Consider the following 15,107-nt stretch of genomic DNA (forward strand, 5'->3'; position numbering starts at 1 on the left):
AAGGCAGAACTGCACAGATTTACAGTGCTCACAGGGTTTCCATTAAAACCTTGACAACTTGTAATTGATGAGAGAGCCCTCCTGCTTCACTAATAGCCCAGATCCTACTCCCGTGATGCTGTCTTTGGAAGGAAAAAGGCTGGGCTAGACCATAGCAGTTAGCTCTGCTAGCAAAGTGTTAGAAATCTGGCCTGGCTTTGCAAGCCAATTGAGTGTTTGCGAACCACATTCTTTGATTGAGAAGAGGCTTTGCATTTCATCATGCAGACCCCTCCTTTTGGAACAAGAAATCTACAAGTCCATTGATGAAATAAAGCGCAGGTTGATACAGAGTTCTTGCAAAGCAGATCTCTCAACAGATTTGTCCTAGTCTAGTGAACCCAGCTTTTTAAGTTTTCCCCATAGTTCTCTGATTCATGCTCTGATATCCGTGGCATAAAACTAGAATTCTGCCAGTGTGCTGCAACACTGCGGAATAATTGAAAACTGTTTAAAGTAATTGGTCTCCGACAATCCAAATGCCATACAATCACAGAGTACAGATACACAGTCTATTGGGTCCTTAGAGACCTATAAAAGAACAAGCTCTTGTTTATGAGGTGTTCCTTGTAACTTTCTATTAGAATTTTTATCTAATAATAAATTAGTATTGTGCTGATAAAGAACATAATTATTCAGAGGGCAGAAATAAATAGTGTACCTAATTAGCAATCTTATTATTTTCCCTTTCTCTCACACTTTTCCTAACACCCAGTTACAGCCTAACATACAAAACTTGTGTACTAAATACAGAGTATTTGTGACAAATGAAAGTTAGCAGCTGAAAATTTATTGCCTGGTGGCTGAAACATTTACTGAAAACAGACATGTACTATGGCCTGGAGATAAATGTCAAAATCAAGCTTCATGTCTTATCATTTCTGTCATTTACTAGTATATCTGAAGAACCAACAAATACAGTACCCTCGTTAAATGTCCCCATTTCCCCCCTCTTTCCCTTCAAGTATATATGCAGCTAAATGTTTGAAAAGCAGTTCCTTTCTTTATAATTCTGAACATTTGACTATCCTGGCAACTGCTAACATTCAGTCATCAGTGAATTTGCCAGTGGACAGTCAAGTTGGGAAATGTCCAGAATTCTTAAAAAAACAAAAACAAAACACTGCTTTTCTGGCATTTAGCTGTATATATTCTTAAAAAGAAGGAACCAACTGATTTACAAATGGCTGTGTATTCCAAGTCAATGTCAATAGACATGTAAAAATGTAGTAATAATTGATGGACAAGTAACTAAGAACAAAAGGAGGGCTGAGTGGGGCAGTTGCCCATGGATAAACTTGCCTCTGGGTAGGTGTACCATCCTGTTGTCTCAGTGCCCCAACCCCCAACACGCTGAGTCACTCTAGAAGGATTCGCGGTCAATGATATCAAAAGCTGCCGCGAGGTCAAGAAGAATGAGCAGGGCCTGCATCTCTTTCCTGTCCTGACAAATATCATCAGCGAAGGCAATGAAGGTCATTTTAGTGCTATGAAATGGAGCCACATATTCAGTTTCCTCCAAGCATGCTAGACTGCCACTCCTGTCTCAAGTAAAAAGGTAAAGGGACCCCTGACCATTAGGTCCAGTCATGGCCGACTCTGGGGTTGCAGCGCTCATCTCGCTTTATTGGCCGAGGGAGCCGGCGTACAGCTTCCGGGTCATGTGGCCAGCATGACTAAGCCGCTTCTGGTGAACCAGAGTAGCGCATAGAAACGCTGGTTACCTTCCCGCCGGAGCGGTACCTATTTATCTGCTTGCACTTTGACGTGCTTTTGAACTGCTAGGTTGGCAGGAGCAGGGACCAAGCGACGGGACGGGAGCTCACCCCGTCACGGGGATTCGAACCGCCGACCTTCGGATCGGCAAGTCCTAGGCTCTGTGGTTTAACCCACAGTGCCACCCCTTGCCCCAAAAGAGGATAATTGTCACCGTGTGACACTTCCAGGTCCAGGAAGCTCCTCCTAAGCAGGGGAAGCACCACCACATCCTTCAAGGTGGTGGTACCTCCCTCTCCTTCAATGAAGCATTGTTTACTCCCTGGATGCATGAAATCAATCCTATCTGACTAGTTATAAGAAGCCAAGGTGGCCAAGGGTCAAGGTGACAGTGTCAGGTGTGCGTGCAGGAGCCAGGCCCTGTGACCAATGGGAGTCTGCAGGACTGGGGCCTTCCTAAGTTTGTTCTGAAGAGGCAAGGTGAGGTTGATTAGTAACTCACAGCACCTGATGGCAAAAGCCGAGAAGGGATATAAGGTCAGCATTTTCCCTTTGGCTCTTTGCCACAGCAACATATTCCTTGCCTTGCTGCGTTTGACTCCTTGACTCATTGCTTCTTGATCCTCAGACCCCTAACTTTGTGACTCCTTGCTTCTTGCTCCTCGGAGCCCTGACTTCATGACTCCTTGCTTCTTGCTCCTCGGACCCCTGACTTTGTGACTCCTTGCTTCTTGCTTCTCGGACCCTTGACTTTGTGACTCCTTGTTTCTTGATCCTCGGACCCCTGACTTTGTGACTCCTTGCTTCTTGATCCTTGGACCCTTGACTTCTTGACTCCCGGTTCTTGGCTTTCTGACTCCTGGCTTCTGGACTCCTGGTCCTGGTCCTACCCCTCCATCTTGCCCCTGGTCCCGACGTCCCCAGCCCATGGGATCGCCCATGAACCGGACTGTGACAGACAGGTGGTCAGCCACAATTCTTCAAGCAGCTTGTCTATATCCTCAGGTCACTATAATTGAAACTGATTCAGTTCGGATGCAACAGACAGTGTCTGGATGAAGTGCCTGGATGACTTCACTGCACTGGCTCTGGCTGCGGCACCCAACTCTGTCCAAATCTGAGTTATGTTGTCCCTAAAGTACATTGCAAAGCTGTTACATCAGGCTCCTGAGCGTGTCAGAGCAACGTTGTCTTGGCCAGATGACAAAAGCCCATTCCGCGCTTGGAAAAGCTCTGCCAGCCAGCTACTTGGAGATGCGAAGGTGGCAGAGATACGGTAGGCATGGTAGTGTGACTTCACATGTGTTCGGTCACATACAGACCAAGATTTATGCCATCTGCACTCTAGCCGCGAAGCCTCCTATTTCATCACACACAGGTGACTAGAGGTAAGGTAAAAGGCAAGGAACCTCATGGCAGTTAAGTCCAGTCAAAGGCGGCTATGGGGTTGCGGCGCTCATCTAACTTTAACAGAACGCTGTAACGTCTGTTTACCTTCCCGCCGCAGTGATACCTATTTATCTACCGGTGTGCTTTCGAACTGCTAGGTTGGCAGAAGCTGGGATAAGGCAATGGGAGCTCACCCCGTCGTGGAGATTCAAAGCACCAACCTTCTGATCAGCAAACCCAAAAGGCTCAGTGGTTTAGACCACAGTGCCACCCGCGTCCCACCGACTAGAGGATGTGCTCCACAGCAACAGTGAGCGCACTCAGGAGCGATTGTGTAGATGGTTCTATGCATTTTACCATTCCAAATTAACAAGAGCCCTGACAGGAGCACCAGCCGTGTTATCTCTCCAGCACATTCAAGAATCCATTAGATTCCATAAGCCTCCAGGGGCAGAGGAACACAATTGGTCCCTGCAGCTTGAAGCAGTCCAAACCTCACCAGGGAATGCTCCATCTGTGAAAAATGAGCCCCCTCCCCCAATCAACCAAATATTAGCAATCCGCCCTGTGGCAAAGACCAGTTCAAGGGCATATCCATATATGTTGGGACAGTGATGTACTAAGAGAGCCCCATGGTTGTTACAGAGGCCGTGAAGTCTCGAGCTGGCTATATAGGCACACATCTCACATTTGGGGGTCATAGGACACCGAAGGCTTGTGCTAAATCATTTAATATTAATTAAGTTTATTATATGTACATGTCACTTCACATACCCAGAGGCATCCCATACAATTTACAATAATAAAACACAAAATTATAAATGCATGTTCTTTCTTTTTTTAAAAAAAACTGTAAAATATTATAAAATGTGTTCACTCTAAAAAAAAAATATATAGACCTCTAAACCTGCACAATATATCCACTCTCTCTGCATAAACAGGTATCTTTGAGAAAGCAGCTTAGGCTGCAATCCTAAACATACTCCCAAAGGAATAAGTCCTATTGAACTCCCAAGTAGAAACACATGGAGCTGAATAGTCAATAAGATCACAAATTTTTAAAAGACAATACCATTTCAATTTATTTTTAATCATCAGTTTTTATTCATCCTGCTACATCATGTTTTCCGCCAGATCAGGATGGGAGGAATTATACATAAAAGGAAAAGACTGTGTTCTAAATGCATGGTGCATGTTCGTTATCTGCCAGATTTTGCCTGTGGTTTCAAGAGATATGGGGATGCCAGTCAATCAAGCCAGAACTTTGTGGGTCTTAAGAAGCTCTGCTTTTCAGATGATGAAAAACTGCCAATGGTATTTTCACATGATTAAAGAAAAGAAAAACACTGTCACCATGCCAAAAGGCTTTGCAACGAATTCAAATAACCATAGCAAAACTGGATTTGCTGATATGCTATTTGCAACACAAGCAGCAGCAAAACTCACTCCATGACTTGTACTGTCAGAATGCGGAACCGGTCCTATTAGCTGGCCAGGCGCTGGTTACATCAAAACTTCCTGCATCAGAAAAGCTCCTCTGCAAAACCTCCAGCATGACTGCTGCCAACAAGACAGTAATGACAGTTACACATCACACCCTCTAGAGTTGAGCCAATGAAACAACAGCCGACTAACTATAAAAAGGAAGGCAATCCTTCCCCAAGCTACACATTGCCTGCGTCTGGAGAAGAACGGCGGTGGTGTTTCACCATGGGACTTTTACTCAGCCGGATTCAGAGTGCTTTGCAGAGCTTCTATGGGACGGAGGCTCGGATTCTCCTGCTGGGCCTGGATGCAGCTGGCAAAACCACCCTCCTCTATAAGCTGAAGCTGAACGAAACCGTCACGACCATTCCCACCATCGGCTTCAATGTGGAAACGATTCAGCCCATCAACAACGTCTCTTTCACCATGTGGGATGTGGGTGGTCAAGACCGGATCAGAGTCCTGTGGAGGCATTACCATCCCAACTCAGATGGGCTGGTCTTCGTGGTGGACAGTGCAGATTCCACTCGCTTTGAGGAGGCCAAGTCCGAGTTGGAAGCCCTGCTGGAGACCAAGGACTTGCAAGATGTGCCCGTAGTGCTGCTGGCCAACAAGCAAGACTTGCCTGGAGCGTGGCCCCCACTAGAAGTGGCCGAAAAAATGGGGCTGAGGAAACTGCGAGGGCACCGGTGGCATGTGCAGGGCTGCTGTGCCGTGAACGGAGATGGAATCCCCGAGGCCATGTGGAAGCTGTCCGAGATGGTCAAGGTGTATCGCAAAGCCCAGGGTAAATAGTCAATTGGGGAGGCATATAAAGACCCCCATGTTGCATGGAGGAAACAAGACATCCTGCTAATCAATTGCTTCTTCTGGCTGAGATGCTCTGGAGATGCCTTCATCTGCACAAGGTCTATATGGGACTCTATCCTGCTTATCCACTGCTGCCATGGGATTTGGGAGAAGGTGCACATGTCTTAGTGTGCTTCTTGGACACTGAACATGGTACACTATTGGACTATTCACAGGACTTTTGTAATCCACTGTCTGGACCGATACAAAGGCATTCTCTTAATTCAGAATGTTTCTTATGGGCCAACCTTTCTGCTTTTCCTTTTGTTCAACACATCATTAACCAAAACGAAATTTCCTGGACTTTAAAACTTGAATAATCAGCCGCACCACTATAATCTCTGGATCCTAGGTTATCTGAGTGCTGCTGTAATATAATGTTGATCATATTCCATTCTACTTCGCACTTGTATACTGGAAAAGCCCTTCTTTTCCCTTTTATTTTGTACCATAGCTCAACTGATTTCTCTCTTCTTTAATGTCGTAGGATTGTATTTTGCCACTTCTGTTTTTCAAAATGTTTTATTACTGTTATGTCAAACCATTTTAATTTAATTGAAAAGAAATCTCTGTTTTCTATAAACAAAATGAATAATAAATTTTTAAAAGACAAAATAAAATCTCTTGGCATTTTCTTTATCTCCAGAGTGTGGCTTATAACTTGGTCTTTAAAATACGTTAGGGCTGCCAGCGGTTCAAGAAATGGGGTTCACAGACAGCGTATTGGAAACCAGATTTGAGGTCTTTATGGTGAAAGCTGCTAATTCATGGGTTGTATCCGATGCTAGTTGGATTATGACTCAAGCTTAGTTATGTCTAATAACTTCCGTGGGTCTACTCAGAGAAGGACTAGCATTGTTTACAACCCGTAATCTCCATGTCGCTCTCAGAGGCCCTGAGTGTGAATATAGCCATGCTATCTGCTCAACACATTTAGCTCCTCCAGTGTTTGTGTACATCTCCTTCTACTTGATACCCTCGTATGGTTTAGTTGTAATAATCTGGGCTGGCACAGAGTGAGGTGGCGGCTCCCACTCCCTTTCATATTGTGCTTACAGTGATGAGACTTGATCTTTATTCTCACTGTGCTCCATGGGGCGGTGGCACTCTCCCCCCCCCCCAATTGCTGTTTCTATGGCTTTAAGCTTCTGAGGAGCTATGTATTTGAAAATCAGTATACAGTTGTACCTCGGGTTACATACGCTTCAGGTTACAGACGCTTCAGGTTACAGACTCCACTAACCCAGAAATAATACCTCAGGTTAACAACTTTGCTTCAGGATGAGAACAGAAATTGCGCAGCGGCGGTGAGGCGGCAGCGGGAGGCCCCATTAGCTAAAGTGGTACCTCAGGTTAAGAATAGTTTCAGGTTAAGAACGGACCTCCAGAATGAATTAAGTTCTTAACCCGAGGTACCACTGTATGCTTCTTTTTTTAAGGAGCAGGGAATTTTGGGGGAAGGAGTTGCAGTTAAGAGGACAGAGCTGTGCTTGGAGGGGCACTGGGAGACGTTGCCTCCTTTGTACTATTTAAATAAGATTGAAGAGCCAGAGTGGTCATGGGCATACCTATATATGGGACTGGAGGGAGGGAGGGAGGGAGGGCACCCTCTTGTCCTTCTCCACAGGTAGCAAAACATCTTGGGACAGCTTCTTGCAGAACAGATTGTACCTAAATCACACACTGGTATGAGTCTGAATACCAATTACCGGGAATCACTGGGGGTGGGAGAGGGAGAGTGTTGTTGCGCTCAGGTTGTTGTTGTTATCCTTCTTTAAATTTGTACACCACCCTATACCCGCTAGTCTCAGGGTGGTTCACAGATTTTGCTTGTGGTCATCACATGGTCATCTGGTTTGCCACTATGATAAGGTAAAGCTAAAGGTAAAGGACCCCTGGATGGTTAAGTCCAGTCAAAGGTGACTGTGGGGTTACGGCGCTCATCTCACTTTCAGGCCGAGGGAGCCGGCGTTTGTCCACAGACAACTTTCCAGGTCATGTGGACAATATGAGAAAACAGCTTTTGGTGCAATGAAACACCGTGATGGAATCCAGAGCACATAGAAATGCTGTTTACCTTCCCTCTGCAGTAGTACTTATTTATCTACTTGCACTGGCATGCTTTTGAACTGCTAGGTTGGCAGAAGCTGGTACAGAGCAACAGGAGCTCATCCTGTCGTAGGGATTCAAACTGCCTACCTTCCGATCAGCAAGCCCAAGAGGGTCAGTGGTTTAGACCATAGAGCCATCCAATATGAGAACAGAATGTGGGACTAGATGGGCCTCTGGTCAGATCCAGTAGGGCTCTTCTTGTGTTCAATTGTGTTCAATCTTGTCATGAAAAACATCTGTCACCTTGCCAAAAGGCTCTGCAACGAATTCAAATAACCCCATAGCAAAACTGGATTTGCTGATATGAACTAAAAGCTATTTGCAACACAAGCAGCAGCAAAACTCACTCCATGACTTGTACAGCCAGAACGCTGAACCGGTCCTATTAGCTGGCCAGGCGCTGGTTACATCAAAACTTCCTGCATCAGAAAAGCTCCTCTGCAAAACTTCCAGCATGTCTGCTGCCAACAAGACAGTAATGACAGTTCCACATCACACCCCCTAGAGTTGAGCCAATGAAACAACAGCCGACTATAAAAAGGAAGGCGATTCTTCCCCATGTGTCACATTCCCTGCATCTGGAGAAGAATGGCGGTGGTGTTTCACCATGGGACTCTTACTCAGCCGGATTCAGAGTGCTTTGCAGAGCTTCTATGGGACGGAGGCTCAGATTCTCCTGCTGGGCCTGGATGCAACTGGCAAAACCACCCTCCTCTATAAGCTGAAGCTGAACGAAACAGTTACGACCATTCCCACCATCGGCTTCAATGTGGAAAAGATACAGCATATCAACAACATCTCTTTCATCATTTGGGAGGTGGCTGGTCAAGGCCTGATTAGAGGACTGTGGAGGCATCACCATCCCAACACAGATGGGCTGGTTTTCATGGTGGACAGTGCAGATTGCACTCGCTTTGAGGAGGCCAAGTCTGAGTTGGAAGTCATGCTGGAGGCCAAGGACTTGCAAGACGTGCCCGTACTGCTGCTGGCCAACAAGCAAGACTTGCCTGGAGCGTGGCCCCCACTAGAAGTGGCCGAAAAAATGGGGCTGAGGAAACTGCGAGGGCATCGGTGGCATGTGCAGGGCTGTTGTGCTGTGAACGGAGATGGAATCCCCGAGGCCATGTGGAAGCTGTCCGAGATGGTCAAGGTGTATCGCAAAGCCCAGGGTAAATAGTCACAACCCCAGAGTAGTCCGCAACTGGACTTAACAGTCAGGGGTCCCTTTACCTTTTTACAAAGACCCCCATGTTGCATGGAGGAAACAAGACATCCTGCTAATCAGTTGCTTCTTCTGGCTCAGATGCTCTGGAGATGCCTTCATCGTGCAAGGACTCTGTCCTGCTTATCCACTGCTGCCATGGGATTTTGGAGAATGTGCACATGCCTTAGTGTGCTTCTTGGACACTGAACATGGTATACTATTAGACTATTCACAGGACTTGTGTGATCCATTGTCTGGACCAATAAAGGCATTCTCTTAATTCAGAATGTTTCTTATGGGCCAACATTGCTGCTTTTCCTTTTGTTCAACACATCATTAACCAAAACGAAAATTCCTGGATTTTAAAACTTGAATAATCAGCCGCATCACTATAATCTCTGGATCCTAGGTTATCTGAGTGCTGCTGTAATGTAAACTTGATCATTTTTCATTCTACTTCCGCACTTGGGTCCTGGAAAAGCCCTTCTTTGTCCTCTCATTTTATACCTATAGCCTATCTGATTTATCTCTTCTTTAATGACTTAGGATTTTATTTTGCCACTTCTGTTTTTTTAAAAATGTTTTATTACTGTTATGTCAAACCATTTTAATTAAATTGAAAAGAAATCTATGTTTTCTAAAAAATAATAATGAATAATTATTTTTTAAAAGACATATTAAAATAATCCGGGCTGGGCTTTCGTATTGTCCTTACACGGAAGAGACTTGATTTTTATTCTCATTGTAGTACATTGACCTGTGCTCCATGGGGTAGTGGCGCTGTTTTCCTTCGTCACTGCTGTGTATATTGCTTTAAGCTGCCGAGCTGCTGCATATTTGAAAATCAATATACGCTTCTTCTTTTCTTAAGGGGCAGATGCAGGGCATTTTGGGGAAAGGAGTGGCAGCGAGGTGTTAAGAGGACAGAGCTGTGCTTGGAGGGGCACTGGGAGACGTTGCCTCCTTTGTACTATTTAAATAAGATTGAAGAGCCAGAGTGGTCATGGGCATACCTGTATATGGGACTGGCGGGCGGGCGGGCGGGAGGGCACCCCCTTGTCCTTCTCCACAGGCAGCAAAACATCTTGGGACAGCTTCTTGCAGAACAGATTGTACCTAAATCACACACTGGTATGAGTCTGAATACCAATTACTGGGAATCACTGGGGGTGGGAGAGGGAGAGTGTTTTTGCGCCCAGCTTGTTGTTGTTATCCTTCTTTAAATTTGTACACCGCCCTATACCCGCAAGTCTCAGGGTAGTTCACAGATTTTGTTTGTGGTCATCATAGAATGTGGGATAGATGGACCTTTGGTCTGATCCCATAGGGCTCTTCTTGTGATTAATTGTTTGTGCTTTCTGTCTGTCTGTCTGTCTGTCTCTCCCCCCCCCCCATTACATATTCTAATCACTGGAATCAAAGGGAAAGAGCGCAGAATGAAGTTCCCAGTTGGCTGCTTTGAAATATAAGATGAGAAAAACTGAAGTCCACTTATTTAATATTACACTGCAGGAGGCCAACCAATACAACTTTACATTTTCAGCATTGGAAGAAGTGTTAACATACCATGCTTTTAAAAAGCAATCATCAAAAGTAGTTGAAAGCAGAACGCTATTAAAACACAAAATGGATTTCCCCCAACAACATTAGAGGTCTATCAGTAATCAATACATAGTAGGCAACTAACCATGTTACAGCTTTTGGTCTTGCATAGGAGAACACATCTACATCAAAATTACAAAGATTCTTTTGAGCAAGTATTCTACATACGTAATCAGCAGGAATATAAGTTGAAGGTGGCTTGTTTAAAAAATCAGAGAATCCAAGTTTGCATTGAGCCTTGCAAATTCCCAAACAGCAATGAAATCATGAAGATTCTCTTCTATTAAAATGTGGGTTTTTGTTTTGTTTTTAACGTTGTCACTTTGATTCCTGAGTTACCATTTGGAGGCGGTAGATAAATAAGAGGATTAAAGAAGAAATTCTTAGAACAGAACCGTTTTCAAGGCCCTGAGCCTTACATTCCATGGGCTAAAGAGACAGGAGGCTTTCGAAGCAGCCCGGAAAGTAGCCATTGCCTCACAGTCTGGCAAAACAACCCAAAGACAAGTGAATGTGGAAGAGACAAAGTAGCCTACATATCAGATATTCTGAATTAGAAGAGTTTCATCTCCTAATGTTTACCTGATGGCTGTTCTGGTGCCCACGGGTTCTTTATACCCGCTATAAGGACACACAGAGACTCCAGTCAGATTTGTTGGACGGGCTCAGAGGCAGGTGTGGCACTCTTTGAGACTGCCCTCCTACCTGGAAGTAAGGCTCACTGAAATCAGTGGGGCTCATTTCTGAGTAAATGTGTTTTTGACAGCAGTCTTGCCGCAAAATGTGAATGATTTAGGATAAGTCCTAAACATAAAACATATCACACAGAGCTTGCCTGCACAGAATCCACTATGCCTCTTCGGCCTACTTCTATCCCAGTATTTTTTCCCCTCATGCCACCACTGTTTTGAACAGAGTTTACCTCAGATGACCTGTGTAAGATGCACTGTTCTTAAACTGCTCCCATTCATTTCAGTGGGGCTGCACAGAGAACAGCTTTCTGGCGAGTTCTGCCTATAGCGTAATGGTCAGCAATGGGAGAACAACCCCCCCACTCTATCCAGCATGGTGAGTCCGATTCCGTTCACGGATGCCAAGCTACCACTCTTTCCCCAGTTGCCTGCCTGGAAGCAAAAGATGCCTGGAGAAAATAATCCTGTGGCTACTAAACTTGCTGGCATGGTCACTTTGGGGAATGGCGTGGGGAGTTATGAAATTATGGCCCACCAGCCAACCCTCTTTCACTTCTCAAAATGCTTCCACTCCTTGGAAAGCAAAGTGGCTTTTTGATGGTGCGAGACATTTTGACTTAATTTTCACTCGTGCATCATGCTCCTGTTCAGTCACAAAGGCATTCTGGACACTAGTATTTTAGTTGAAACCAAGTTTGAGCTCTCTGCTTTCCCCCCCTAACCACCACCATTCAGAAGCACTTCACCCAAGATGTGATGCACTACTGGCGAGCCCATAAACTTTCTTCTCTTCTTATCTTTGTCCAAAACAGCTTGAAGGCAGGTAAGGATGCTACTACACTTCTGGGGTGTTTCACAATTATCTATTTCCTTTACCGAGAACAGGACACAAAGCAAGCGAAGGTGGAATTTCTATAGTTTAGACAGCTAGACAAACTATTGTTAACAAAACAAATCTCTTCTGCTGTAGGGGTTTCTGTCAGTTGCAAACGTATAGGAAGAAAATCACCATCCATTTTAATAAAATGCTCATCCCTTTGAAATAACTTGTAACGAGCTTTAATCTGTTGAAAGATGTACTTAGTCAAGAAATATGTGTCCTTTTCCATAGCGGAAGCATAGTGCATTTAGCAGTTAACAGGTGTGCAGAACAGACGGAAGGAAATGAACAATGCTGCAGTCCCAGCAACAAGTTTTCCCCTGGCATGGCGAGTCTAACAGCACAGAAATCCTTCTGTGCCAGTCTCTGTCATAACATTAAAAAGGCAGTGGGGAAGTGGGGTAAGATAAAGAGGCACTATCCCTTTGTAGCTTATGCAAGCAGACCAAAATTTAGTCTAAGCCGTGGCAGTAGACGTGGTCATCATACACTTGCTTATTGGAGTTGTCAAAGCTCTCGTCGCAGTACGGACACTCCAGAAGGTGGCTCCGTACATGATCTGAATACTGCTGCTCCCCGATGTCATTAGGGAAGACTTCGTCACACATGGGACATTTTCTCACGGAGACCTAAATGGAGGCGAGAATGAGAACGTGGAAGCATAATACTAATACTAATAATAATAATTTTTATTTATACCCCACCCTCCCCAGCCAAGGCTGGGCTCAGGGTGGCTAACAAGCAATAATAAAAACAAGTTGAATGACTACAACTTAAAAACAAGATTAAAATACAACATTAAACTATTGAAACATTAAAATATTAAAATGCAGCCTCATCACAGGAGGAGAAAGGAAAAAGAAAGAGGGGGAGGGAATCAAATTGGCTCCAAGCCAAAGGCCAGGCGGAACAACTCTGTCTTACAGTCCCTGCGGAAAGAAATCAGATCCCGCAGGGCCCTGGTCTCATGAGGCAGAGCGTTTCACCAGGCCGGAGCCAGTGTTGAAAAGGCCCTGGCTCTGGTTGAAGCTAATCTAACTTCCTTAGGGCCCGGGACCACTAGGGTGTTGCTATTTATGGGAGAGGCAGATTATCTGCTGCAAAAATGCAACTGAGCACGGGTACTTGAGGCTGGCTAGGGCAGGGCAACGAGGGCAAGGGCGACAGAACTTAAGGGCCTGGAACCACCACCTCATTTGCTGCCCATCCTTCTTGTGGGTATTTCCTGCCAAAACAGCTTAACAGTGGACAGATATATATATATTTAAACCTGGTAAGGTAGGGTGCGGGGGAAGTGAAAAAGTGTTAAGAATGAGGACCCATCTGCAATCGCTCTATTAGGGTTGTAAAGTCTCGGGCTCTTACTGAAGTTTCAGAGGTTTAGCCTCCCTCCTTAGGATCACTTAAAAAGGGAGTTAAAAGTGCGAGGAAGAGAAGCCAGTCCATTTCCCTGCAGATGACCCATCCCCAGCTTTCTCTGCCCTTCTCAAGCTTTCCAACCCTTTCTTCCAGGCTGTATATCTCTATTCTTATAAAGAAAGGGCAACACAGAGGTGGACGGACGTTGGATATAATTTTGAAAATGGACAGGAGGGAAAAGTTATAGCTCTAAACTGTAGATCAAACAGAACTAGCAGCTTAAGAGCTCTTAAAGCAACCCCATATCTGATTTCATGCTGTATGGAATCCTCACTAAATTCTGAACCTTGGCTTAAAGCACCCTAAATACCATGCTAAAGGACAGTGATGTGGTGTTTACTGTGTTATGTATGCATAACAGCAATCATCACATGTTCTTCCCCTTGTTTAATCCCTGCCTCCAATTCCTTCCCCCTCCTCTGTAGTCTCCCACTGTGTAGTTTATAGACTTTATGCTCCTGGGGGCAGGGACTTGTCCTCTTAAGATTCCTTGAACAAACATCATGTATATGGATGGTGGCACAGTAAGCAAAAATACTGGGGAACAAATGAAACAGAACAGAAAAAACCCCCAGAATCTCATGAAACACACACGCAAACTTACCAACTCTGTCTCAGGAATTGCTGGGTTTACTGCAAAACAGATGACACATCTTAGCCATAACAAGAAAATGCAATGCTCTTACATAAACTGATCAATCTAAAAGTTTGGCACTTTTATTTTGCTATTTATTTTATGTTTTTGAGGCTTTTTTATTAATTTGTTTTTGTGACTGTGTGGAACCCAGTTCAGCTACTGATAGATTGACTGCAGAAATGGATAAAAGCCCCGCATCCAAACAATGACTATTATCAGTGCAGGTAAGAATATTTTTATTTTTTTAAATTTTTATCATCTACAATACTGTCTTATTTATTATATAGTACAGTACATTGATTATTGCTTTCATTTTATGGATCAATGGTCTCGTTAGATAGTAAAATTCATGTTAAATTGCTGTTTTAGGTGTTGTTTTTAAAAGTCTGGAACAGATTAATCCGCTTTGCATTACTTTCTATGGGAAAGCGCGCCTTGGTTTTGGAACACTTTGGTTTTGTAACAGACTTCTGGAATGCATTAAGTTTGGGAACCAAGGTACCACTGTATAGGAAAGGGTTCTGCTCAATCACGGAGGTTCACACTTTCCAAACAGAAGGTTCCATGCTCAGTCCCCAGTGGACTCTGGGAAAAGGCTCCTGTCTGAGACCCTGGAGAGCTGTTGCCAGTCAGTGAAGGCAGTACTGGACCAATGGTGTGACTCTGTATAAGGCAGCTTCCTATAAAGCTATTACAATCTGCTGCACAAAGCATCCAGCACTGCAATACATGACCGCACGTGTAGGTCGAGTAACAAATGCACAGAAGATGGCAGTGTATATCTCCTTGCCAATTTCATTTGGATGACAAATCTGTTTCACACAAGACCATCTGATGGAACAGAGGGCATTTCAGGCAAAGGGACTGTGCAGGACTCTGTGCCCATTCCCATTTCAACATATTCCAACTATTCCAGTATACTACTGTTTTCCTGCACCAAAGTTCACTGTGTGCTGTCCACATTGTTCCTTCCTACGCAGGCAAAAAAGCAGTATGGCAGTCTGATGAATATTAAACATGGTTATTAAGTGTCTAGAACAGACCCTAATCACTGTGTAAAGAACAAGCAGGCACAGTCCCTGC

General features: G+C 44.6%; 3 protein-coding genes across 8 annotated transcripts in view; 2 read left to right on the top strand and 1 right to left on the bottom strand.

The window, feature by feature from the left end:
- The first annotated feature begins 4,344 nt into the window (after positions 1–4,344).
- Positions 4,345–6,014, top strand: LOC310690762 (uncharacterized protein). Its single transcript, XM_083470305.1, has one exon. It carries the CDS (start codon positions 4,759–4,761, stop codon positions 5,422–5,424), a length of 666 nt encoding a protein of 221 aa, XP_083326431.1. The 5' UTR covers positions 4,345–4,758; the 3' UTR covers positions 5,425–6,014.
- Positions 6,015–7,849: 1,835 nt separating this feature from the next.
- On the top strand, positions 7,850–9,425 carry LOC310690786 (uncharacterized protein). The gene has a single exon (XM_083470347.1). The coding sequence runs from the start codon at positions 8,198–8,200 to the stop codon at positions 8,765–8,767; it is 570 nt and encodes a 189-aa protein (XP_083326473.1). The 5' UTR covers positions 7,850–8,197; the 3' UTR covers positions 8,768–9,425.
- Positions 9,426–10,275: 850 nt separating this feature from the next.
- Positions 10,276–15,107, bottom strand: part of CALCOCO2 (calcium binding and coiled-coil domain 2) — a 42,697-nt gene continuing 37,865 nt past the window's right edge. For all 6 annotated transcript variants that reach the window (XM_083469811.1, XM_083469810.1, XM_083469815.1 and 3 more), the window contains 2 exons: positions 13,992–14,020; positions 10,276–12,597 (listed from right to left, as the gene is read on the bottom strand). In XM_083469811.1, coding sequence (XP_083325937.1) covers positions 12,421–12,597; positions 13,992–14,020 — 206 coding nt within the window. In that variant the 3' untranslated portion in view covers positions 10,276–12,420. The remainder of the gene's footprint in view (positions 12,598–13,991; positions 14,021–15,107) is intronic.

The sequence above is a fragment of the Podarcis liolepis genome (genome assembly GCF_965112155.1).
Source record: "Podarcis liolepis genome assembly, chromosome: 13".
Taxonomy (NCBI): domain Eukaryota; kingdom Metazoa; phylum Chordata; class Lepidosauria; order Squamata; family Lacertidae; genus Podarcis; species Podarcis liolepis.